The sequence below is a fragment of the Bidens hawaiensis genome, unplaced genomic scaffold (assembly GCF_021521415.1).
Source record: "Bidens hawaiensis isolate Kalapana, Puna unplaced genomic scaffold, B.hawaiensis_p1.1 tig00024001_1, whole genome shotgun sequence".
NCBI lineage: Eukaryota > Viridiplantae > Streptophyta > Magnoliopsida > Asterales > Asteraceae > Bidens > Bidens hawaiensis.
Window position 1 is genome coordinate 150654 of NW_027493777.1, and position 27931 is coordinate 178584.

A 27931-nucleotide genomic window follows, 5' to 3' on the forward strand; every position below is an offset into this window, starting at 1 on the left:
TTTGAGCAAATAACAAGTAACACACAAACCTATGTAATGAATTGTAGTTTGTAAGAAAAATCATAAATAGTTGGGTTTTGTAGAATACATATGTTACCCCCAAAAGTAATAAAAAGGTAAAAAAAAGGGGTATGAGAAACTCACCTTTTAAATTGGAATGACAACTTGGAAATGAAACGAGAATCGCGTTATATGAAACCAAAAGTTCGAATCTCACGAGCTAAAATAATTAGAACACGAGAATTACTAACTAATTAATGGAAATAGCATATCAGTTTTAAAGTTCATATATTATTGTTTGTATATATACTTTTACACATTTTTAACGTATTTTAGTATTTAAGACTAACGGATTTCAACGATTTATTATTATAGTATTACTTACAAGATTAATATTAAATAATGTTTATGGGATTTGTCGTTACTGGTATGTTATATTTTAGTACAACCGTTTGTCGGTTTAGAATTTATTAAGTTACACGTTATTATATATATTTATTTATATAATTATTTTTACGAGTTTTAATGAGCGGTTCGGGTTTGTAAAAGTTTAGTTTTTGGTTGAAAGGGTTAAAAACAATCTAAAACAATTGTTATTTTTACTTGAAACAGATTTTATTTGATTTATGATGATTTATAAAAGTATATATGTTTATTATGATTTATAAATATGTTTTAAAAAATGTAGAAAAAATGTTACAGTGACCTGGGTTCGAACCCGGGTCTTCAAGACCATAACAAGCATACACAACCACTGGACAAGACTTCATTTATGACTAAAAGGTGGAAACAAATAAATTTAAACAACCTTTAAACTTTATCTTCTTCCTAACAAACCCTAGATTTTGTTCTCTTAATCTGTTTCCTGATTGTTAAATTAATGTTAAGGGTTTTATTAGTCGAGTTGAAACGAATCATGACCATATACTAATTACCTTGAATGATGCCGGAAAGATGATGAACGACGATTTGGCCGGAACCAAAATAGTAAGAACAAATTCAAGATTAAAACAGTTTGTTTGTGAAATGTTATGTTTTTAGTAGGTTTAGAAGAGGATTAGCATCCTATGTATACTTTCAATTGGATCGTTTGGTGTGAAATTCGAGTTGATGAGATTTTTATTATAATCCGATCGGTTGAGATTAATTACAGGTTAATGGGGTTGTTAATGATGAAATAAATCATATAATAATGTTAGTGGAGAAGTAGTTTAGGTTAGATTAACGGATCAAACGGGGGTTAAAAACGTTGTTTGCCATTCTCGCCGGAAAAACTCGCCAGAATCCGGCTAGTGTACCGGAAAAACGTGGGTAGGGGATGGGAGGGAAGAGTTGGGTTATTTTTTATTATATTATATAAATAATTTACACTTCTGGCCCCTGAACTATCAAAACCTTTATATTTTGTTTTTAAACTTTATTTACCCTTTGAACCATGAACTTTGTAAATATATATAACTAGATTAAAACTTGGTATACTTTAATATCTTTAAATTGTTTTCGTTTTATACCCGTATAGTTTTAAACTTTGATTATTTTATACTCTTAAGCCTTTGAGATTCGTTAACTGAACGATATGAATAGATAATGAACGGATACGAACTCTAAATCATTGAAATTGATATAAATTGATAAGTTACAAAAACCAATTAATTGAAACGACAAAGCGGGTCGGTTTAAAAAATACAAATACAAATACGAAAACAGACAAATGTCACAAACCATTCGTTATAAGATACACTCGTGTGTTCTTGTAACGAATGAACCTCCCATTCGTTTCATAGAAGTCACGAATGGTCTACTCATTCGTTATTCATTCATTCGTCCTGATGAGATAACGAATGGAACCAGCGAAGGAGATAGCGAATGATGCTTAACCAGAAACCATTCGTCATAACGAATGAGATAGCGAATGACGCTTAACCAGGAACCATTCGTCATAGCGAATGAGATAGCGAATAAAATAATCATTTAAGAATTTCATGAAATTTTTGTTAAGGAATGTTAATGAAAATAAAATTTTCCAAGCTGACCTGGCAGCTCGACCCTAGCCGGGGGCTCTGCCCCTTGGACCTGCTAGGGGTTGTTGCCCCTATAACCCACTGCCAGGGGCGCTGCACCCTGACCCCTGTAGCTAGGGGTTACAACAACCTAGAAGTATGATATAGTTAGAAGTAGTTATTGATATACTATAATTGTTACATAGTTAGCCGTGCACAGCTAAGATAAGGTATTATTGTAAACTCAACAAGGAACAAGATACATGTGAGTTTCTAGCCTCTTTTCCTAATTATGTTTTCGGGGTTGTGTGCATACTCGATGTGATTAGTTAATACATTTACCTTAAGTGGTAGGTGTATGACATGTGATTGTTTTATATATGATGTATGAATGATATATGTATGTTATAGGAAAGATTGAGAGTATGTATGAAAGTTTATAAATATAAATATAAAGAAAGGTATGGTATGGTTGTATGGAAGAAGGGAACCGAGCCATAATAATACTCGATGAAGAAGGGAACCAGACCCTAATAATATCTGATGCAGAAGAGAACCAGGCCCTAATAATACTCGAGAAAGAAGGGTACCAGATCCTAATAATATCCGATGCAGAAAGGGAACCAGTCTTTAATAATACTCGAGGAAGTAGGGCGTAATCCTCTTTAAAATGTATAAGAATGTATGTAAAGTAAGATAAAATATGAAAGTATAAAAGTAAGAATGAAAATATATACTTATGTAAGTACGAACGAAAGTAAAGAAGGTTAAGTATGTAGTATATGAACGTCTTGTATGTTGCCTAATTAGCTAGAACTCAGTCAACGTAGCTGACTTTTAGTATGCACGCAAGTGAATAAGCTCAGTCAGCTGGCATTATTGAAGACACATGACATTGGATTGAAGGGATGACATCTTTAGAAGAATGTTGTGATGTATTAATATGACTTTTTATATTATGTCTAAAGACAAAAGTTTGTTTATTATGAAAGGATATGAATGATTATGTAATATTTTGAATTTTTATATTCCGCAAAAAGTTTTAATTAACTCTGATATTTAGAACTGTGTTTATGAGTAAATCCAACGTCAAAGTAGGGCACCGGGATCAAGAACTTACAAAATCACATTAAAGTATGATTATATGTTGTCTTGGTAGCCATAGCCCGTGCTCGTGAGGCATGGTCAAACACCAACATTTATTTGTCTATAATCAGTTGTTGATACTCATGATATTAATCATACGCCGTCTTATAACTATATTATTCATTTTTAAAATAATATATAAATTTAATATGTATATCATAATTTTTTATGATACTAATTATGTAAATGTATTTTAGATATAAAAGTTATATTACTAACTAGGAATTTACTCGGGGCGTTGCGCATGGCAGGTTGGTAAAAGTTAGGTGGTGGTAAAACTAAAGCGTTGTCGGTCTCAATCGTTGAGATGATAAGTCTACATGAATTTAGTTGATTTCTTACGGTACCAGAACGAAAACAAAAATAGCAGTTGGTCGGTTTTCGTTACGGTGGTACTGGAATTAAAACAAAAGGCAGTGACTTTACGCGAATTTGGTTGGTTTCTTTCTCGTTCACTACGGTGCCGAAACTAAAACAAACTATAAAAAAGAAAATTGGTACCGGTCGGTTTCATTGTGCTTGTTACGGTACCAGAACTAAAACAAAAAAACCAAATGGCATCAAAACCCTAGCATTGCCCGTCTCGTACGTTGATGCAGTGAGTTTACATGAATTCATTATGTTCCGTAACGTAAACAAAAATTGACGTTAGATCGATTCTCGTTAATAAAGTTCTTTATGCTACCAATACTAAAAAAGAAAATCAGAATGGTATGGATAAGTTTGGTGCCGCCAGTTGGTTAGCGGCACCAAACTTCTCTTTTGTATATATATATATAATAGACTCATTATGTACACCCGCAAGTTTGGCTTGAACTCGAATAGTAAATCTTATGCTCATGCTAATCTATTAAACATGTTTTTTTTTTAATTACAGTTCAAACTGATCAAGGTAATCTAATTAACCCTTACTCAGTTCAAGCTTTATCAAGTTGTTTACAACCCCTACGTACTAACAAAAGGTCCCGTACTTCCTACAAAGGATATGCCATGTGGAGTGCACTACTAATATATGTGTGTAGTGATTTTAATTTGACTTTGAAGTTATTCGCTTTTAATGTAACTAAAATAGGTTTTATGCAATATTATGGGTGCACATGTGTTCATAATCGAGGTTAACGGAAAGAAGCACATGACGAGTTTCGAGTGATGCCTAAAAGTATGTAGCCGGTAAATTTGATGTATGTAACAAATAACTATAGATATTTTAAAACTTAAAATATTTTAATACAAGATGTAAAGGTCAAATATAATACATGTTTCCTAAATTATTCCATTTTTCCTTAAACTTGAAACTAGTACAGCTTTCAAAGTTGAGCGTTTCTAACCATCCATGGTTGATGTCAAGGAGAAAGGTAGAAGAAAGCATTTGTCCTACGATGTACCCGAGAATGATTCAATGAGAGGGTGTTTATAATTGTAAGAGAGACAAACTTTAAACAAGCAAGTACGGCACGAATGGGTCATGCACATTCCTAGCCATCACCTCGATCCATCAAATGTATGTTATACGAACACATGACATATGTATGTATACGAATGGATACTTTATATACATGGCGTATGCACTCGTATGCTAACAAATCATAAATCCTAAACAACACCATTAAATCACATTAGTGTCATATATATATATATATATATATATATATATATATATATATATATATATATGTATGGGAGGGTTATCTTAAAAACAAATAGTTTCCTAGGAAGACTAGGAATAAATCATAGTCATTAGATCATGTTAATCAATTGTTGAGATTTAAAATTACCAATAACCGACATAGTTTCCTAGAATTACTCTTTAATAAGTATAACCGACATAGTTTCCTGGAATTGTTCATTCACCATCATTTGTAGTGCTTAATGTCAAAAATTTGTTGGTTCTTATCATTCCTAGGAAACTCCTTATTCTTATTTGAACTCTTTCCTGTATATATATATATACATATAACAGGAGAATTTGTTATAACTTTTCTTCCATATTAATAATCATCACCATCACTTACCTATTCTCCAACTGGAGATAAAAATGACGTATAGCATAAACTATCATTCTCTCCTTCTTCTCATCCTCTCCATATCAACACTCACCCTATCCACCTTCCTCTACTGCCGTCGCTCAGCCCGTAGAACCCCAACCCTCCAATCCTACCCATTCATCAGAAACATAAACGCAATCCTCCACAAGCGCCACCGCTTCCACGACTGGCTCACCAACACACTCTCCACCACCCCAACCCTCACCCTCAAAGTCCAAGGCTTCCTCGGCCGCCCCTACCGCATCGTCACGGCCGATCCCACCAACCTCTCACACATCCTACGCTCCAACCTCCATAATTACATCAAACCACCCATTACACCTCCGCCATGCAAGAATTCCTCGGCCACGGCATCCTAAACTCCGGTGGCAGGTTATGGCACTCCGAAAAGACGATCACGAGTCAGCTATTAACCTCAAGAGCCCTAATAGCCTTCGCCTCCAACACCATCCGACAACAACTCGCTCACTCCTTAATCCCCAGGCTTTCAACATCCGTAGATAATATTAATCATGAATCCATCGATTTACAGCAAGTCCTTAGGAGATTCTGCTTTGATAACATATGTAAAGTGGTGTTTGGAGATAGCGTGCTGACGTCAGATTCAAGGGAGACAACAAGATACTTGTTGTTTGTTCATGCGTTTTATGAGGCCATGGAACATGCATCCGGCAGGTTGATGGCGCCGGTGCCGGCGGTGTGGAAAGTTAAGAGGTTTCTTAATGTTGGGAGTGAGAGGACATACAAAGAATCAATGGAAATTGTGAATAAGTTTGTTATGGATGTAATTAAACGGAAAGAAACACAAAATAGGTACAAAGATAGTGAGGATTTACTGTCGGAATTGATGGTTATGAGTAAGGATATGGGGTTTGACGATGAAGGAAGGAGGGAGTTCTTGCGAGATATGGTCGTCAACTATTTATACGCAGGTAAACGAGCCCGAGCCTGAACTTCGTTTATAGCGTTTTATTAAACTAGCTTGTGAAACTAGACGAGCCTCTTAATTATATTACACTTTAATGCAAGGAAAAATCACAAAAATATCTATTGTTATCAGAGATTCGGGTTTTATAAGTTATTTTGAAGAACCAGATTTCCGTCGAGCCTTAATCAAATTAACAAAATAAACTTGATTTTCTTTTTTTCTTAGTTGTTTTAATAACAATAACAATAACAATAATAAAAATAATAATACACTATGATGATATTTCTGCACTTACAGGTATACAACTTCAACTGCACTTACATGGTTCTTCTGGTTGTTAGACGGACACCCACATTGCAAACACATGATCCACAAAGAACTCTCCACATTAACGAAATCATACGGCCTCACTAATCCACTAAATCTCACCTCCGACAAGTTAAAAGGATTGTATTACCTGCGTGCTGCTCTATCGGAATCCATGCGACTCTTTCCGCCCGTGCCAATAAACTCTAGATTAGCAGTTAATGATGATATGCTACCCGATGGTACGTTCACTAAACGAGGGTGGTCTGTTGGTTACTCAACTTATGCGATGGGACGAATGGAGAAAATTTGGGGTTCCGATTGTAGTGAATATAAACCCGAAAGATGGTTGGATGATAATGGAGTGGATGAGCCACCGTTACCTGTTCAGCCTAAGTGCCCGGTTTTTAGTAGTGGAAGTAGATTGTGTTTAGGGAAAGAGGTGGCTTACTTACAGATGATGGCGGTGGTCGTGGCGGTTTTGCACAAGTTTGAGATTGAGGTGGTTGGCGGCGGTGGGACGCCGGATAAAATGGTGGATCCACCATATAGTAGGTCTGTTTTTTTGAGTATGGAAAATGGGTTGCATGTACGACTAAAGAAGAGACAACAAAGTAAGGATACAAAAGGTCTGATGCTTTCTTTGTGTGGAGTGTTTTTGGTGGGTTTATCCTTGTATAAACACAAACAAAATAAAAAGTGATATTGATCTAACTCAAACTTTTGAATAATTATATCAATAAATGAATTAGATGAGTTTATTTAGTACCAAACATAATATGGTGGCAATATTGAAACACAATGTGATAAGGTTATCAACTGTCTATGGATTGTGTGCATAAACCTGACCGTTACAATTGGACTGCATTAGAGTTGTTTATGAGTCGGGTTTAACTAGAACTTATCATGTTTACAAACCGTGTCAAGTTGACTCGGTTTGAATTTACAATTCTAGTTAAATATTTAGCTTAACTCGGCTTGGTTTTAAACCAAGCCAACTTGGTGAAGTATGTTAATTAACGAGACAATGTAATTAGACAACTTTTAAAGGTTGTATTATGTAAATATGGGTTAAGCATGTCTATGGTACAAACGTTAACTACAATTATCAATATACAAAACATCATTTACACTTTCATTCACACACTTCAAGGTTTACCTTGGTATCAAAGACAAGGGCTATTCTTCGGTGCAAACAATCGTCTCCATCATTATCATCATTGAAAAAAGACACAATTGCCGGTCAGTTTCCCATTTAGAGTTAATTTCCAGTGATTGGGATTTCCTTTTCTACCGCCATCGTCAGCCGTTGTCACTAACTGTCGCTCACCGCAGTTTATTCATATTAACAACCACTAACGACATGTAATATACACACCCCAGACTACAGGATTTTAATTACAATTTTGAAATGTGATGAAATCAAATCAAACCTCCATGCTTAGATCTTGTGGGACTACCGGTTCACTTTGTTTGTCTTTTCTTCACTCGTACATTCAACCCATTTTTCATACTTAAAAGAAGAGAGAAACCATAAGGTGGATCCACCATTTTCTCTGGCGGCGGCAAAATGTGATGAAATCAAATCAAACCTCCATGCTTAGATCTTGTGGGACTACCGGTTCACTTTGTTTGTCTTTTCTTCACTCGTACATTCAACCCATTTTTCATACTTAAAAGAAGAGAGAAACCATAAGGTGGATCCACCATTTTCTCTGGCGTCCCACCGCCGCCAATCACCTCAATCTCAAACTCATGCATGACAGCCACAACCACCAACTTCATCTGTAAGTAAGCCATTTCTTTCACCAAACACATCCTAAACCCACCATGAAAAACCGGATACGTGTACTGATCCAACGGCTGGTACACCCCATCGCCATCCAACCATCTTTCTGGTTTGAATTCTCTACAATCGGAGCCCCATAGCTTCTCCATTCTTCCCATTGCATAAGCTGAGTAATCAGCAAACCACCCTTTTCCAACGTATGTACCGTCGGGTAGTATATCGTCATCCACCGTCAATCTAGAGTTAATGGGCACAGGTGGGAAGAGTCGCATGGACTCTGATAGAGCAGCATGCAGGTAATTCAGATTCTTCAAGTCATCGAATGTGAGATTTAGTGGATGAACATGGTGGGATGATGCCATTAGTTTAGAGAATTCTTTGTGAATCATGTGTTTGCAATGCGGGTGTCCGTCTAATAACCAGAAGAACCATGTGAGTGTAGTTGAAGTTGAATCTTTACCTGTATGTGCAGAAAATATATATTATTTAGTTCTTTTCATTATAATTTATATATAAACATAATATTATTACATTAAATAGAGGTTATATATTTAAATAGAAAATCATCCACACTCACCAGCAAGCTCTAGTTCTATAAGGTCATATGTAGTGGGCGTGAGTTTGGGTGATTTTTGGGCGCGAAGGGGCTAGAACACCGCCCCCGGGCGATTTTTGGGCGATAAGAGGCGCGGGCGAGGTCTTCTCGTCGCCTGGAAGAAGGGGGTGGTGGGGCCGGTATGTATGGGTGTGTGTGTGTTATATATACATATATTTATGTATATATTATTATATATATATATATATATTATAGAATATGGTTTTAAACATGCTGGGTGAAGGGGATGGGGGTGTTATTGTCGCCGGAAATTATGGCCGTCATTGGATTGTGTCCGCCAGAAAAACTCGTTGGGGTAAGAGGACGGGGCTGGGTTGGGAGAGTTTGATTATTTTTATTATTATTATTATTATTATTATTATTTACATTTTATACCCTAGACTTTTTAAAATATGTATAAACTACTTTTAAACTTTGTTTACTTTTAAACCTTGAACTTTGAAAGTGTACTAAACTTGATAAAACTTTAAATACTTTAAAATCTTTGGTTTGTTTACGTTTATATCTGTACAGTTTTAAACTTTGATTATTTTTTGTATTGTTTACTTTATTTGTATTTTTATATGTATTTGGTTGTGGTGTGTTTTTTTATTATAATTTATTTTTATTATTGGTGTGTTTTTTTAGTTTTATGTATTTTTTGTATTTATTTTTTAATTTTAATACATTTTTATTTAATTATTTAAATAAATTGGTTTTTATCTGATTAGTTTAATTATAAAAAGAAAGTAATAAAAAAAGATATTGTGGGCCCAACTTGTAGCCCCTATACCATTACACCCCAAAAACAAATTCGTCCTCTTTGCTGACTGGGCCACGTGTCACAATTCGCCCCCATTTGTAGCTCCTCCCCTACACATAGCCTAAGGGAAGCTCGGCTTAGACTCGTATGTTAAGCAAACTTATTTCAAGCTCGTATATTAAGCAAACTTATTTCAAGCTTGAGCTTGTTTAAGTTCATTCTGATTAGAGATTTTTGTAAGTCAATTCGAGTAACTCACACGCGGCTTACAGCTTGGCACATATTGGATTACGTTGGCATAAAAGGTTCAACATGAACCAGAGATTCATGTCTAGAGAAACAATTTTTTAGTCAGAAGCACTTTGTTAATTAGAAAAGGTAAAGGCTATTTTATCAAATTCAATGGCAAAAATTATAAATTTTCCCTAAACATCTAATCTAATCTAACTATATAATAAATGAACTTATTCTGCCATGTGTCAGCACCATATTCTATTTAATATTGTGTCACCTTCACATTAAGCCACGTCTCCCCCTTTTACAAAAGCAACTTCCCTTGTAAGCTTCCACTTTACAAACTTGTTTTTCAATTCAAATTTCAAAGCTGATTACTTTTCTTCACTGTGCACCCTAATCACCATTGGCTCAAGAGCTTCTGTATGAGAACGGGTAATTCGCTTTTGAAGCATAAATTATTCAAATTCCTTAATGAAGAGGTAGGTCCCAGCAGAGCCCAGTTGGACCCGCAAGACTCACCTTGAACAGGGACGTCTGCGCAACGACCAACTGCTCCCGCAGGACCCACCATGCTCAGAGAAAACCTTACGCGCAGTACGCCAGCTGTACCCGCAGGGAAAGCCTCCCAATGGTGAAGTACCCCGCCTGTTCCCGCAGTTGCGGATACAAGCCATCAGGGAAGGCTACCCGCACTAACAGCAAGGCTACACGCACAAGGCACTAGCTACTTCAGTAGTCACATGAAGGAATGAGCAAGGCGGGAATACTCCCGCCTAAATGAGCCAGTCCGTATGCTTCTGGAAGATCTTTTGTACTATACCTGCTAAGGTATGGGCAGAACAGACGATCTGACCAGAACAGCCCATGAACCAATCACAGGGTGACAGCTCACCGACAACAGTACGAGGAGGAGCACCCTCTAGTACTGTTTGTCATTATTAGCCGCTGCCTACTCACCAACCCTTACTATGGGACGTGCGCAGCCTACAGTTGGTGGAACAGTGCATATCCGGCAGTAAAGGAACAGTGTACAGCCGAACTTACTGTCGGCCGTAGTCTATCCACCAACCAGCATGGCCTGTGCGTAGTCCACTGTTGGTAGAACAGGAATACTATTCAGCCGGCTGTACCTTCTAGGAAACCTACCTTCGGCTATAAATACTCCAACACCTTGGAATGGTAAGGACATCATCTGATATCTTATTATCTTATCTAGCAATCTCTTAATATACATTTATATTCAGAGCAATCTAGTCTGATTCTCACGCCGGAGGGTGGTCACAAGGAGGAACCCCCCCCCCCCTTCTCAGTGACGAGCTTACGGTCTGTTTTGCAGGTCACCTGAAGAACAACCTTCTCTGCTGGACCTCATACTCGTGAGAAACATTACTTAACCCCCAGATTATCCGTAATCTGCCTCGGGTCACTTAGTGTTTCTTCATTGGCGCCATCCGTGCATAAAAGCTAGAACTAATTCTTAGTTTTTTCAAAATTTCTGAAGAAATGGTTAACGTTACTCCGGTCCCAAGGCCAGTAAGTGACCAAGAAACCCCGGTGACCACAACCCCAGCAACTGGGAACACCGGCGGTTATACAAATTTTACGAACACTACCCCGGTTACCCAAGCCGGGGCAAGTGCAGTAAACAATATTCCACTAGGGTTCACTGATACCCAGTTGGAAAAACGAACGAGGGTCCCTCGCCAAACACTAGATCAAGTTAAGGCGTGGGCCGAAGCACGTCAGAGAGAGTTCCAAGCTGAGTTGGATGAACGCTTGCGTTCAGTTCAACAGGCTGACGAATTCGGCAGTACTCGCCAACATCTCAATATGAACAGTGAGTGCGAGTACTCAGACGATGAGCGGGAAGAATCCGATACCGACGCAAACCCTCGCCATAAGGCAAAAGGGAAGCGTAAGGAAACGGACTTCCAACCGAAAAGGAATTTTGGGGAAGCCTTTAAACCAACGAACGCGGAGAGAAACCCGCGTGACTTCTCCAAAACCTTTAGACCAACTGCTACAAATGCAGGAAAGTCAAAGTTCGCAAGGGACATTGCGGAAGCAATCGCCCCGAGAAGTGCCAAACAAATGTCCAACATTGGCACTTATGATGGTCTATCCGACCCAGACGACCACTTGAACAGATTCATTGCGGGGGCAACCGTCAGTAACTGGACTGAACCCACGTGGTGTTATATGTTCCAGATGACTCTGGTTGGAGTGGCCAGGGCATGGTTCGATTGTTTACCGGTCCACCACATATATGATTGGGCGGACTTTCAAAACAAGTTCAGCCAACACTTCAGCCAACAAAGGAAATATACTGAAGAGCAGTGGACGATCCTCAACTGCGTCAGAGAGGAGGATGAATCTTTACTAGACTTCATCACTCGCTTCAACTCCAAAAAGCTAAGTCTGGGCAACATAAGTGAAGATCTTGTTCGCGCCGCTTTCATCCAGGGCGCCGAATACCCAGAGCTTATCCGCACATTGACGGGTAAGGACGGCATGCCATCCACATGGGATGCCATCATGACGGCGGCCAAGCGCTTTGCCGAGACGGAGAAGCAACTGGGAAGGGATCTTCCCCAGAGTACACACCTCTCGCAAAGGACTAGAGAAAACAATGTTCGGATCGCCCGGCAGAACAAAAAGAGGAAGCTAGGTATTTGGCAGTCAAGGGTAAACTTTGACACCTCATCCAGCTCTCACCCTCTTGTTGGCGGAAGAAATAGCACACACCCTTCAAGCCAAAAACACCGGTGGACGCCACTCACCAAAAGCGTCACGGAGATATTCGCCACTGAAAAGCTACCATGGCCAAAAGCTCCAATGATCCGGCAGTGACCTAATGCGGATCAGAGCAAATCCTGTGACTTCCACGGGACAAAAGGTCATAGTACGGAAGAGTGTACATCCTTGAAGGATATTGTTGAAGCATTCGTCAAGGATGGAAGACTGGCACACCTGGTGGCATCAATCAAGAATGGAGGAAGGAACGATAACCGGTACCGAGGCAACGGACAAAAGCCCGTTGACATCAGCATCAACATGGTTCATGGTAAGATCAGAGAAAGAAAAAGGCGAACGACAGAACCATGTGCGTGGAAGGAAGCCGAGGTGCGCTTCCCGCGAGTGCCAGGAGGACCCAGCAAAGAAGGCCCTATCGTCATCAAAAGCCAGCTGGGGCACTACATCACTTCTCGCACTCTTGCTGACAACGGCGCCTCGTCAACGGTGATGTACAGGCAGTTCTTCGACAAGCTAGATGACGAAGACAAGGAACGCCTGGAAACGATCTGCGCCTCGATGGAAGGGTTCGATGGCAGCACAAACACCCCCCTGGGTATCCTATCTTTCCCCGTCACTCTTACGGACGGGAATCATTCACGCACAGAAGACGTGGATTTTGTCGTAATGAGGAAGCCACACCACACATACGACATTCTCTTCGGAAGAGACGGGATGGCAAGATTCAACGCCGTGGTATCCTCAGTCCACGGCATTATGGGATGGCCAACAACTGAGGGTGTAGCGATGATCACCGGCATTCCCCAGGTATGCATCGCATCTGTCTCATCTAAACCCAAACCAAAGATGGCTAAACCAACCATCACCGAACCAGAAAAATGGGCCTTCAACGGCAAATACCCTGACCAGGCCGTTTCCATTGGCCCAACAGTTGTTGATCCCACACGCACCTTACTCAAGCGCTTATTACAAAAAAACGCTGACATCTTCGCGTAGACACCAGCTGACATGACTGGTGTACCCCGAAGTAAGGCAGAGTATAAGCTCAAATGCGATCCGGCTGTTACGCCAATCGTACAAAAGCGCAGAGTAATGGGGCCAGAACAAACTAACGCGTGTAGAACCCAAGTCAAGGAACTCCTTGACGCAGGCATCGTACGCGTTAGTAGATATCAAACTTGGGTTGCAAATCCCGTTATGGTACCGAAGAATAATAAACAATGGCGCATGTGCATAGATTTCAAGGACTTGAACAAAGCATGCCTCAAAGATTGTTATCCGTTACCCGAAATTGATCTTAAGGTGGATTCGTTGGCACCGTTTCGCCTTAAATGCTTCCTGGACGCGTATAAGGGGTACCATCAAATCCACATGGCCGTTGATGATCAGGACAAAACCGCTTTTCGGACGCCCGATGGCACATTTTGTTACCAAATGATGCCATTCGAACTTAAGAATGCCGGGTCCACATACCAACGCCTGATGGACAACCAGTTTCATGCCCAAATTGGGAGGAACTTGGAAGTCTACATGGATGACTTGGTCATCAAAAGCCCTGACGCAGAAGCGATGTTGAAAGACATCGAAGAAACTTTCAACACGCTCAGGAAGATAAACATGAAGCTCAACCCGAGCAAGTGTGCCTTTGGAATGGAAGAAGGGAAGTTCTTGGGGGTCATCGTCACTAAAGATGGCTTCAGAGCGAACCCTGAAAAGGTCGAAGCCATTATCAAAATGGAATCACCTACTACCATCAAACAGGCCCAGACACTGAATGGACGACTAGTGGCACTTAATCGCTTTTTGGCAAACCACGCGGATAAGTCGTTTCCTTTCGTGTCAACATTGAGAAACTGTTTAAAGAAAACGCACTTCCGCTGGACTCCAGAAGCGGAAGCAGCTTTTCAGGAGATTCGGTCACGCTTGATCGAACTCCCAACGCTCACAGCACCAAAAGCGGGAGAGGAGTTAATCCTATACCTTTCCGCAACAGATAGAGCAACCGGGGCAGTCCTGCTAGTAGAGCGAAAAGGCATCCAGATGCCAATCTATTATGTCAGTCGTATTCTAACAGACGTAGAAACCCGGTACTATACCCTCGAAAAATTAGTCTTAGCACTTATACACGCTTCACGCAGGTTAAGACGATATTTCCAGGGTCACCCAATCACCATTCTCTCCAACTTCAAACTTGCAAACGTTCTAGGCAAACCCGAGTTATCGGGACGCCTAGCCAAATGGGCAATCGAGTTGGGGGAGTACGCGATAAAGTATAAGCCAAGACCAGCCATAAAAGGCCAGGTTCTGGCCGACTTTATTGCGGAAGTGCCTGCATCGCGGGAAAAAGAGTGCCAGGAAGAGGCTCAACCCTCTCCAGCACAAGACATCAATGATGTCTGGCGACTCTACACTGATGGAGTAGCCAGTAACGAGGGTTCAGGCGCAGGGCTGAAACTAACCAACCCAGCAGGCCAAGAATACACTTACGCTATTCGACTGGATTTCCCAAGTACGAATAACGAAGCCGAGTATGAGGCATTCTTGGCTGGGCTGAGAATTGCGCGTAAGATGGGAGTGAAACACTTGGAAGCCCACGTGGATTCCATGTTAGTAGCCAACCAAATCAACGGGACGTACACGGCCGTGAACAACACAATGGCCCTGTACCTCGCACAAGCAAAATCCCTTATGCGCGATTTCAACGACTGCAAAGTCATACACGTCAAGCGAAGTGAAAACAAATCTGCGGATGCGTTAAGCAAGCTTGCATCATTAGCCTTCACCCACTTAGGAAAGGACATCCGCATTGAACTCCTCGAGACACCTTCGGTCCCGCACAAGCAAATTTGTGTCATCCAAACCGGCACAGAAACATGGATGACACCAATAATAAAATACCTTGCGGCGGGTACACTACCAGAGTCAAAAACACAGGCAAGAAAACTACACTGTAAAGCACTGAATTATCAACTCATCGATGACATCCTTTACAGACGTAACTTTCTTGGCCCACTTTTAAGATGCGTGGACAACCAAGATGCTGACTACCTCCTAAGGGAAGTACACGAAGGCATCTGTGGAGTACACGCAGGTCCCCGCGCTGTTGTAGCTAAGCTAAACAACGCGGGATACTTTTGGCCGGGGATGCATACGGATGCGCTGGCATACATCAGAAAATGCAGGTCTTGCCAGCTCTACGCACCCAACACGCACCGCCCGAAGAATGAACTTGTTCCAGTCACCTCTTCATGGCCATTTCAGAAGTGGGCCATCGATGTGACAGGCCCATTTCCTACAGCAGCAGGAAATGTTCAGTTCCTAGTGGTAGCCATCGACTACTTCACTAAGTGGATAGAAGCAAAACCCTTAGCCCAAACAACCGCGAAACATATCAAAAAATTTATTTGGGAATTTATTATTTGTCGTTTTGGACTTCCACAGAATTTGGTGAGCGATAACGGCACTAACTTTGCTGACAAGAAGCTACAACAGTGGCTGAAAGAACTTCAAATCACCCACACCTTTACCTCAGTGGCACACCCGCAAGGTAATGGTGAGGTGGAAAGAGCAAATAAGAGCATCGTCGAAGGCATAAAGAAAAGACTCTTGGAACACAGATCCGGCTGGGTGGACGAGCTTCCGCACGTCCTTTGGGCAAACAGAACGCTGAAGAAGGCCAGTACGGGAGAAACCCCGTTCAGTCTCACTTATGGCACTGAAGCCATGGTCCCGGTCGAAATTGGTTTACCCTCACCAAGGGTCTTGATTCAGCCAGAAGACAATGATGCGGAAAGACGGTTAGATCTTATGCTAACCGAGGAACGCAGAGACTTAGCCGCAGTGCGTGAAGAGAACTACAAGCGACAAATGCAAAAGTACTACAACACGCGGGTAAAACTCTGCAACTTCAATGAAGGAGACTACATACTGCGTAACAACGAGGCTTCGAACCAAGAACGCCCAGGAAAGCTGGCCCCGGTCTGGGAAGGGCCATACATTATCAAAGAAGTTCTGGGAAAGGGCGCGTACCGGCTCGAAAGGCTCGATGGCACTCCCATCCCAAGAACATGGAATGGAGCTCAATTACGCAAATGTTATATGTAGATCAATTCCAAACTTGTAAAGAAAAGGCCTAGAGCCACTTCTAATGGAAATGATTCTCCTTTCACAATGTGTTGATAGCCTTACCTTTATACTTATGAACTTCCCACACTGATGTGCCGGTATTCACCGCATAAATAGGGGAAGAAGTAAGTCGTTACGTGTGGAAGGCGGCAAAACCCGCATAAACACAACGGTAAAAATTTCAAGTTTTAAGGAAAACCTACACGCATGTCAGATGTAAGTAAAGTTTAGCCATCCTTGTAAGTGCAAGTGACGGTCTTACCCGCACAAGCACGAACAAGGAGGCAAAACTTCAACCTATCATCTACCACGTTCAAAGGTTAACTTATTCTGAACACTTAGAAAATTTCAAAGGAAAAGATGAGGAAAACTTCCACGCAGGCCAGATATAAGTAAAGTTATGCCATCCTACTAAGTGTATGTGACGGTCATACCCGCACAATCATGAAAGAGGAAGCGAAACAAACTTATAATTTGCCACGTTAAAAAGTTAACTTATCTAAGTACAAAAGAAATTGCTAAGTTAGATCAAAACATGCGTAAAATAAACAAGGCAAAGAACTAACACAATGTTTATTCCATCAAATTCAAATATTACAAAGATTGTTGGGTGCATACCCGCATACAAAAGAAGCTATACAAAAGCAAAAATCTACGCTAATGGTGGAAAGGGATCTTCAGAATCAAGCTTCAGGACCACTTCCACTTGGACCCGCTCCATCAGTAGAGCGTGGTGGTTCAAGGAAAGCTTTAAGGATAGCAAGCCCATCATCAGCAGCAGCGACTTCATTCACCTTCTCCACCACCGGATGCGGGAAGGCGGCATACTGGTTCACTGCTTGGTCATAAACAGCTTCAGTATCCACATCATACAAAGGGAAGTTGGAAGGCGGGATGCCTTTCTCAACAAACCCTAGACCAAGCAGGAAGCCGGCCTTTTCCCCATCCTCATGAGAAGCGTTGAGGGCTGTGCTCATAGCATCGTCATAAGACGTCTCCGTGAAGACCCGATGCACAACCTACAAAAATAATACAAGTATCAAAAACCTTTTCTATTTACAAAGAAAAGCGTAAAGACATGAAATGCTTACCTGAGACAACGCTTCTCGAAGAAGCCATTCCTTGGCAACCAGAGCTTCTTGGAGGGCGGCTTGAGCTTGGGTACAGGCGCGTTCGGCTTCACTTTTATTGAGGTTGGCAAGCAACACTTCCTTTGCAGCAGCCTCTTCGACGCCCTTTAGCTTCCGCTCAGTGTGGTCAAGCACGCCCCTCTGGTCCAGGATCTCTTGGAGCTTCTTCGCGTCCTCCATCGCCAAGGCATCATGAGCCTGTTGGAGCGCCTCTAATTTAGCTTTAAGTTCCTCATTCTCGAGGCGTAGAGGCTCAGCAACAGCTTCAGCCTTGGTGGCCCTTTCAGTTGCGTTCCTAGCAGTTTCCTTAGCCAGCCGAAGCTGTTCATTAACAGCTTGGGCAGCCTTGGAACGGGCCTCGAGACGGGCCTGAACCTCAACTTCAAGGGCCTTGAACGCCTTCTCCTTCTCCGCAGCCGCGGCGGAGAGCCTCCTATTCTCCTCCCGGACAGCCCGCGCCTGAGCCACTTCTTGAATGCGAGCTGCTTTTAACTTGTCGTTTTCACGACAAAGCAGCTCGACGCGCGGCTGCATCCGGGCCAGGAGAACCCGAAGCTCATTGGTTAGCCTACCCTCCTGGTAGCTAGCCATGGCTTCCCGCAACGCACCACTGGGAGCAGCGTGACGAGCCCACTCCACGCACTCCACAGGTGTGCGAAGGGTTGTTCCTCGGCGAATGTTCCATCGTGGAACATACAATTCATTGGAATCCGACACTGCAAAAAACAAAGAGCAGTTAGGAAAAGATGATGTAAAAATATATATATATATACATATATATATATAAAATAGGCCAAAAGAACCCTACGCACCTGTAGGGTCAATAACAGGCCGATAGCCGCCAAACCCATCACCTGAGCCCAAGGGAAATCCATCCAACAGGTCAGGCATATGGGAAGGAGGCGGAGGTTGGCGATAAGCCCCATGCATACCTGAAGGATCGGCCGTCGTTGCCGATGACGGAGGAGGCATGGTAACAGCCGCCGCGATCGCCGCTGCGGAATCCGCAGCAAAAGTAACCGCCGGCTCAGTGAAAGATGCGGTAAAAATGGCACTGACAGCCGGCGGTGACGTCATCACAGCTGGAACAGTCGGCTCAACGGAGTGAGCAACTGAACCAGCGGAAGCAGGCGCAGGCGCAGCCGCCTGGGTCGTCGCCTCAGGTAGGCTGACCAAGCCTACCGTCATGGGCGGAGGGGTACTCATCTGCGCTCCACCCTGGAATGCGTCAACATCCACGCCTGCACAAAGAAGATAAGTATTAATGATGGAAAACTATGAAGTTAAAGATAAAAGGAAGTTTGTACTTACTGGTTTTCTTGAGCCTAAAAGTGCGGACAGGCGGGGACGAACCCGATGGAGCCGGCCTCTTTGCGCCGATCACCGTCGTCGTCCGGGGCTCTCCGGAGGTGACAGTCGCAGCCTCCGGAGCGGTGGTCTTATCACCACCGGGGTTCCCCGCCACCTCCTCGCTCTCGGCCTCCGAGTCAAACCGAGGTACCGGATCGGCAGTGGAGGCCACCTTCTCCTTCCCCTTCCCGCCGGCAGCCTTCTTCTTCCGCACCAACGGAGGACCATCTGCGGATTCCTCATCAGAACATAAGATTAGAGGAATTCCAGCAGAGGTTTCAACATTGAGGGGTCGAGGGTTGAATAGCGCCTTACCTGGCCGCCTGGCGCTCAGGATCTCGTGGCCTAGCGGGTAGACCTCCACGAACCGATCCGCCGTTTGTTCTAGGATGGGCAACTCGTTCTCGTCTAGAGCGCGAGTACCCATCCGAGCGGGACTGTCAGCCTCCCGCGGATACAGGAGCGACTGCAAGTCGTTCCCCTCTGAAATAAAAGAAAAACAGTTAGAAGAGATTCTAAATCAACAAAAAGGAACAGAACATACCGTAAGGAACAGAGTTCGAACCGTATTCAAGGACGATTGGGATCTTTCGCGCATCCGCATCCTTCCATACCCGGCTCATCCCGAGCATTACCATCCCGGACTCCGCAAACCGGTAAACCGGAGATTGGACTCGGGATATCTTCGAGAACCATTCCGCCTCCTGGTAGTTGGAGGCGTGAAGGCTGGGAAGTGCTTGCCCATTCTTGAATTTCATGGCAAGGGGGATGGCGCGAGCGGAGATGTAGAAGAACTCTCGCTTCCACGAGCGAAGACTGCGCTCGGTTGCGCAAATCTTCAAACCCTTAATCCGGGTTATCAGCGTATACCACCCCTGGATGCACCTCCAAGAGTAGAAGGTCATCAGGCGGTCGACATAGGGCTCAATGCCCAGAATCCGGCACACCCACTCGAAGTGGCGAATCTTCGCGATCGCCATCGGGTGCACCTCGGTCAGGTGCACACCGTGCCTCTCCAGGACACGGTACACAAACTTTGTCAATGGGAACCTAAGATTCCCATAAACAAAGAATGCAGCATATACCCCGATCTTGCCTCTGGGGGCATCATACACCGTCTGATGGGGTTCAGGAAACTCAGGCTCGAGGGACTCGAGCATGAACTTCCTGACGATGTACTGATACAGATCGACAGGCAGAGCACACTGGCACTCGCCAGCAGTACTCTTGTCATCGGCAAACACCCCAGCCTCCTGGGCTGTAGATTCGAGATCACGAGAAGACATCTTGCAGATGAAAGAAAACGATTTCGAGAAAATGCTCGACTGAAAAGTTGAGTATTCACCGGAAATCGTTCTGAAGATGAAGAGAAGAGTGAAAGTGTGGATTACAAAGAACCCTCTCCCCCTTTATATACTAATCGCAATTAATGCGATGAATTTAATGCGGATGAGAGAGAAATCGAAGGTGCAATGAAACTATGACACGTGGCAAAAAGCAAGCTGGCAACAGCTGTTGAAAGGACGCGTACCATTAATTTCGCGGCCACGCGCCCGAAAAATCGCGCCCACGCGCCTGAAAAAGCGTCTGAAATGACCAGGTACTGTCACGTCACCATAACTTCCTGCACGTCCTGACACAGTCAGAAGAAACCGTCGCACGACGTTTCAGAGGTTCGGACTGTTCTTATCCTTTCACCAACTCTTCGAATTTCAAAAAAAATTCAAAAAGATTCAAAAGTAAGCGGGAAAATACCCCTTACCTTGGCAACCAAGTAACCATAAGACGGGTGCGGGTACAGTGTCAAGGCAAAACCCTTCACATACTTAGCACCCGCAGGGAATTGACGCCAGGAATACCTTGGAAGTAAAGTAACCGTAAGACGAGTGCGGGTACAGTGTCAAGGCAAAACCCTTCACATACTTAGCACTCTGCAGGGAATTCAAACCAAGAAGGATCTTCTGGGCCATGCTTGCGGAAATGGGAATAACATCCCCACATGACGGGAACGTCGAGAACTATATTGTTTGAAACTCCAAGATGGAATTGGTGGTTTTAGCATAACTGATCAATATGTTGAAAACTACCAAAACCCCATGGAGAATCCACACAAGTGGAACTCAACGCTCCTGACTTGCGAGGAGGTTACAAACCTACCCGCTTAATACCCAAAGATCAAGCAGAAAAGTCGGGAATTTCTGCGTGACATCAGGAAAACCGCGGGAAGAATCCCCACGGAAAACCTAAAAACTAAAAACCCCTTTTCAAAACCCCTTGCTAGTCCAAAAGTTCACCTCACTTATTAATAATTCATGAGAAGAACATTGGACTAGGGGGACTTGAAGAGGTAGGTCCCAGCAGAGCCCAGTTGGACCCGCAAGACTCACCTTGAACAGGGACGTCTGCGCAACGACCAACTGCTCCCGCAGGACCCACCACGCTCAGAGAAAACCTTACGCGCAGTACGCCAGCTGTACCCGCAGGGAAAGCCTCCCAATGGTGAAGTACCCCGCCTGTTCCCGCAGTTGCGGATACAAGCCATCAGGGAAGGCTACCCGCACTAACAGCAAGGCTACACGCACAAGGCACTAGCTACTTCAGTAGTCACATGAAGGAATGAGCAAGGAGGGAATACTCCCGCCTAAATGAGCCAGTCTGTATGCTTCTGGAAGATCTTTTGTACTATACCTGCTAAGGTATGGGCAGAACAGACGATCTGACCATAACAGCCCATGAACCAATCACAGGGTGACAGCTCACCGACAACAGTACGAGGAGGAGCACCCTCTAGTACTGTTTGTCATTATTAGCCGCTGCCTACTCACCAACCCTTACTATGGGACGTGTGCAGCCTACAGTTGGTGGAACAGTGCATAGCCGGCAGTAAAGGAACAGTGTACAGCCGACCTTACTGTCGGCCGTAGTCTATCCACCAACCAGCATGGCCTGTGCGTAGTCCACTGTTGGTAGAACAGGAATACTATTCAGCCGGCTGTACCTTCTAGGAAACCTACATTCGGCTATAAATACTCCAACACCTTGGAATGGTAAGGACATCATCTGATATCTTATTATCTTATCTAGCAATCTCTTAATATACACTTATATTCAGAGCAATCTAGTCTGATTCTCACGCCGGAGGGTGGTCACAAGGAGGAACCCCCCCCCCCCTTCTCAGTGACGAGCTTACGGTCTGTTTTGCAGGTCACCTGAAGAACAACCTTCTCTGCTGGACCTCATACTCGTGGGAAACATTACTTAACCCCCAGATTATCCGTAATCTGCCTCGGGTCACTTAGTGTTTCTTCACTTAACCTGTCTAAAATCAACTAAACATGTTGTTTTTAATTGCAATACAGTTTATGATAACTCTCATATCATCTTCGAAGAACAACTCCGACGACCAGAACCAGAACAACTCCGACGAAATCATCATCATCATCATCATCATCTAGCAATTGATTTCGTGCTGTTTTTGGGTGACTTAATTATGTTCCGTTTATCCTATCAATTGATTTTAAAAATAGTTGTGACCCGACGCTCCTAACTTTTCTAGAACCTAGATAATTAATTGAGTTATATACTTGTAACTACAAATTAATTGATCATGTAAAACCTATCAGACAATATTATGTTAGTACCGTTTGTTGTTTCGGGTTTGATTAATAGGTTAGACAATACATGATTATTTGGTAAAGAGGGATTTGAAAGCTTCTGCTCTTTTTCATCATCGGGTCTCATTGTTACTGTGTTTGTTTGTCTACGGTTCGTCACTCTCCGGTTGATCATTTGCTAATCCTCGTACGGTCTTACAGTTTGGTTGTTATTGTACGTCTTCCTTTATAGCTTATATATCTCAGTTGGATATTCAATTCGGTGAAATTCGTATTTTTATTGATATTATGAATGTTTTGTATAGGTTGGTTTTGGTTGAATTTCTATCATTATTTTAGTTTTCTCAGGTTAATACAAATCTGTTATGGTATAGTTTTGATAAAAAGATATATTATAAATTATAAACCTATAAAACTAAAGCATTATAGAAGCATCTGCATCTAAATCTATAACACAGACATATGGATTTTAATATTAAGGGTTTGAAGATCAACCCTCACATGCACATCAATTTGCAACAAATTCAGCTCAATTTGTATTTTCTTTTATTTAATCTTGGTAATTAGGTTCACTGTATTGCTCAAGTTTTGTGGTGTTATCAACTGTTTGTTGTCCTATTTTCATTTGTTTGTTGATTTCTTATGCAGGCTGTAATTGTTACTCATTGGTGGTTGTGGTGTTGGTAATTCAAGTTTTCAGGTAATCATTTTGTTTTAACTATTGGAATGTTGTGTTCCAGTTTGTTTATGTTCGTTCATTAACAATACAAACAAACAGTCCACGAACTTAAACAAACAAACAAACATATCTGAGCACAAATGAATGAATGGGGGTGTTCACGGACCGGTTTTCGCGGTTTTTGGGTCAAACCGTGAACCGAACCGTTATTATTGGTTGAAATTTTAAACCGAACCGTTGAACTTTTAAACCGAACCAAACCCTTGAACTTTTAAACCGTACCGTTGATCTTTTAAACCAAACCGAACCAAACCGTTGAACTTTTAAACCGAACAGAACCAAACCGTTAGTTACGGTTTGGTTTCACGGTTTGGACATGGTGGGTTGTGAATAATTTGCAAAACTTATTTAAATACAATTCGTCCATAGCGATGTTTAAACACGAACACGAGCGGTCTGAAAACATGAAATGTATATTATTTGGAGTTTAGTAGTTTAATGAGAAAAAAAGTTCTAAAAGCAGATTCATTGCAACTTGTTACTGCGTTTGAATTTAGGCCTCAACCCATCTTTCAAGTTTCAATTAGTACTTGATTAGTAATTAATATGAACATTATATATATACAGTTACACTACCGTTTATATTTAACAAAATGTACTAATACATATATGTATATAATATAAAATATCTAAAAAATTTAATATAACTAATTTATATGGTCCGGTCCGGTTTTTAAGATTGGTTTTTGGTACATTAATACTAATCCTTGAAATGGTTAATCATAAAATGACAATAACTAATTTTGCTTTGTTATATCTAAGAAGTTTAATAAGAGTAGTCTTTGAGTTGACGTATTTATCTCGTTTATAAGAGCATGTTCTGGTTGGCATGCTTTGACCGTTTAGTAAAACATGTTGACCAATATGACATTAAAAAGTAAAAAAAGTTATAACTTATGATATCAACCTATCAACAGTTTACTCTATTTATTACGTATCTCCATGAATATATTAAATAATAACATTGTAGTTATCCAAAAAAAATATAGATTTTCATTTGATTAAACGTAAACATATATATTGTTTATTAGCTTTTATCCCATGTATTATGAGTTTATTATGACATGTTATAACCCGACATAAAAGATATACGGGTTTAATGATACCTATGACCACTTGTTTTTTCTACTAGAAAATTGTTTATCAATTATAAATAATATATTTTTTTTAAATCATATATTAATTTTTAGTATAATCTATTTTATATGATTTTCATATTATAGTTGATGTGATAAATTTTAATATAATAAGTTGTTATAGTCCGTTTAAGGGTTATCTGGGTTTGGTGAGACCCATACCCGTGAATTTGGGTTAAATACATATGAGACCCTCATTTACAAATAAAGCAATCTAATGATTTGAGAAGGTAAGAAAAAACCAGAGAGCTTTCTTTATAGGTTTCATCTAACTATCTTTATAATTGCCTACCATAAGAATCTTATGTGTCGTTCTCAGGTTGTTCCCTCATTCTCTAGATTGCTTGATTTCAAAATAGAGGTTTCTAATGCATTTGATCCGAATTCGCAGGTATGGGTCTCACCAAACCCGAATAGTCTTTAAATAGGTTATAACATCTCATATATTTGTGAAACTCTTTCATAATCAAACAATAACTTTCACGGGTCATGGGTCTCACCAAACCCGGATAACCGTTAAACGGGTTATAACATCTCATTAAATAACCCCTTAATCATCAAAGAATAATTTTCACGGTTATGAGTCTTACCAAAAGCCTAATAGCCCTCAATTGGGTTCTAACATCTCATTTATTGGTAAACGCTTTCATCATCAAACCCTAATTTAATTTATTTTCTTTACATGTCCTCCGTTGTTGGTCGATCATCTCCATCGCCGGTTAACTTCCGATACTACCCACCATCGTCAACTACATCAACGTTTCCTTTTTCATTACACAAATATTTGTGTACATGTTTGTTCATATGCTCGTGTTCGTTTATGTTTGTTCGATAAAAATCTCAAAAACCTACACATCTCAATTGAAAAAACACAAACGCTTAAAAATATAATAACAAACTAATATAATTAAAAAAAACTACGTTAAAAAATAAAATAAATCTTTATAAAATAGCAAAACAACTCAAAAACTTAAATAAACTCCCGTAACACAGGAGGATCAAACTAGTTTATATATATTTAAGAAAGATTAAATAAGAGTTTTAAGATTATTTTTGTTTTAAAGAAAGATGAACAACTTTTGTAAGACGGTTCCGAAAATGACGTAACCGTACCTGAATCAACTTTAATTTTGTATTTTAGTTAATTTAAATCAATGGATTGATAATTATAAATAACTCCAATACTTGCATGTTACGGTATATGATCAAGCAAACCCTTATATAAACTCTAAATCGCGTACGTCTTCAACCGGCATTCAAATCATTACTCATGGCTGCAGAATTACCTTCTGAGAGTATCTACGATATCTTGTCAAGACTACCCGTGAAATCTTTGGCTCGCTTCCGATGTGTAAGCAAGCTATGGTGCAACTACATCAACGATCCTTACCTTGAAACCATGCATGCCAAATGAGCAGTTATCGACGATCCAATACTCGCCCTCTGTCCCACACATCTATCCAGAAGCAAGTGTAGTTCTCACGTTCCACCAGTTTGTACCTGATCATCCTTCCTAATTGCACACCGTGCACACTGGTCAGTTTTTTGGAATATAAAGAAGAAGAAGACAGTACTAGTACTCTAGAGATGATAAAGAAGCCACCGCGCTGGACTTTATGTGCGGAATAGAAGATTACAAATATCGTGATGAAATTATTCTAGGTTCCTGCAATGGTCTGCTCTATTCGTCGCAAGACACCACTTTGATTGTGATCCACCCTCTAAAGAAAGAATGTTATGAGCTACCACATATCATTATAACCAGTGGCGAAGCTTGGGCTTAGTCACGGGGGTGACCGAAGTCCCGGACTCAAAAAATTTCGGCTCGACGATTCGTTTCGTGTTGGTGATTCGGGTCGGGTCGGATCAAACAATATGACATCTATATATCTAATTTTTCTTCATTTATTCAAACAGTTGTTCTTGCAATAAAAAAAACAAAATATTTTTTAACCAACAAAGGACTAAAATATTCATGATGATGCGAGAGGAAGGGTGAGTAGGGATAAGAGAATTCGGTATTGATACCGGTACCGTTACCGAAATCGGTACAGATTTGGTACCGTCGGTACCGAATAGATACCAAAGTTTTGAATTTTGGTGCCGGTATATCTCAAATTTTACCTTTAATACTGGTATCGAACCGAATATTTTGGTATCAGTACCGGCACCGGCACCGGTATGGTGCTGATCTCATCCTTAAGGGTGAATACCTAGAAGAAGAACTGCAAAGACCTAAAATATTTATAAAAACAAATCTTTTACTATTCGACTACTATTTTGTAACTTTTGTTTATAAATATTGCGAGGTTTTAGGAAAAAAACAAACAATGGGGTATTATATTTTAAAAAAATCAGTAGTGACCGGTAGAATTGTGGAAATATACATCGGGGGTGACCGCGCTTAATACCTATAAAAATTTTGGATAAAAATCGCGAAATTTACCCTACTAACGGAGAAAACGGCAGTGGTCGGGGCCACTCCCGGTCCCCACATAGCTTCGCCCCTGATTATAACACAACACCCGAATTCGTCATCATGGCATTGGTGGCACATTAGGAAGTCCATCGAGTCATCATGTGGGCTTGGGTTTGATGACTCCACCAACACTTTTAAGATGGTGTGTGTCGTGCCAAGCGAGTCAGAAGACGTTCTATAATCTATACACCATGATGCATGTGTTGGGCACAAACTCGTGGCGACGGATACCCCAAGTCCCTTCATCCATCATTAACGGTGAAGGTGTGTTCATTAATGGATGTCTGCATTGGTTGCCGAAGGATGATAGTAGTTGGCAAGTAATAACATTTGAGATGAAAACCGAGCAATTCGGATGGATTAAACCTCCTAAAGAAACAATACTTACTATAGAGTGGATTGATGCGCATTTGGTTAACTTACATGGTCAACTTGGATTTGTGTACAGCTCTAGCATGGAGATGCGGGTGTGGGTGTTGAAGGAGAGAGGATGGGTGATGCACTGTCGCTTCGAGCAAAAACGGCATGAATATGGTCACCTAAAGGTCTTAGGTTTTTGGAACGCAAAGGGGGACATATTAGTGATAAATAAAAAGAATAGAGGATTGTATGTTTACAACTTAAAAAGTAAAAGTTTGGGTGAAGTCAGCTTAAAGGGTTTGCAACAAGGACGTGTAAAAGATACTCGAATGTACCAAAGTAGCTTGTTTACAACCCGATATACAATTGAAGAAAACCCCAAGGAAATAACGTTAGCTTGAATGTTTGACACGACCAGGTTAGTATATTAATATG

The 27931-nt window shown here is 41.4% G+C and overlaps 2 protein-coding genes and 1 pseudogene across 2 annotated transcripts in view; 1 reads left to right on the forward strand and 2 right to left on the reverse strand.

Annotated features, from left to right (window-relative positions):
• LOC143568509 (uncharacterized) overlaps positions 1–27931 on the reverse strand; it is a 119348-nt gene that overhangs the window by 21213 nt on the left and 70204 nt on the right. The gene's annotated exons all lie outside the window — the stretch shown is intronic.
• Positions 5100–7128, forward strand: LOC143568512 (cytochrome P450 CYP94D108-like; annotated as a pseudogene).
• LOC143568513 (cytochrome P450-like) lies at positions 8049–8576 on the reverse strand. The gene has a single exon (XM_077054661.1). The coding sequence runs from the start codon at positions 8574–8576 to the stop codon at positions 8049–8051; it is 528 nt and encodes a 175-aa protein (XP_076910776.1).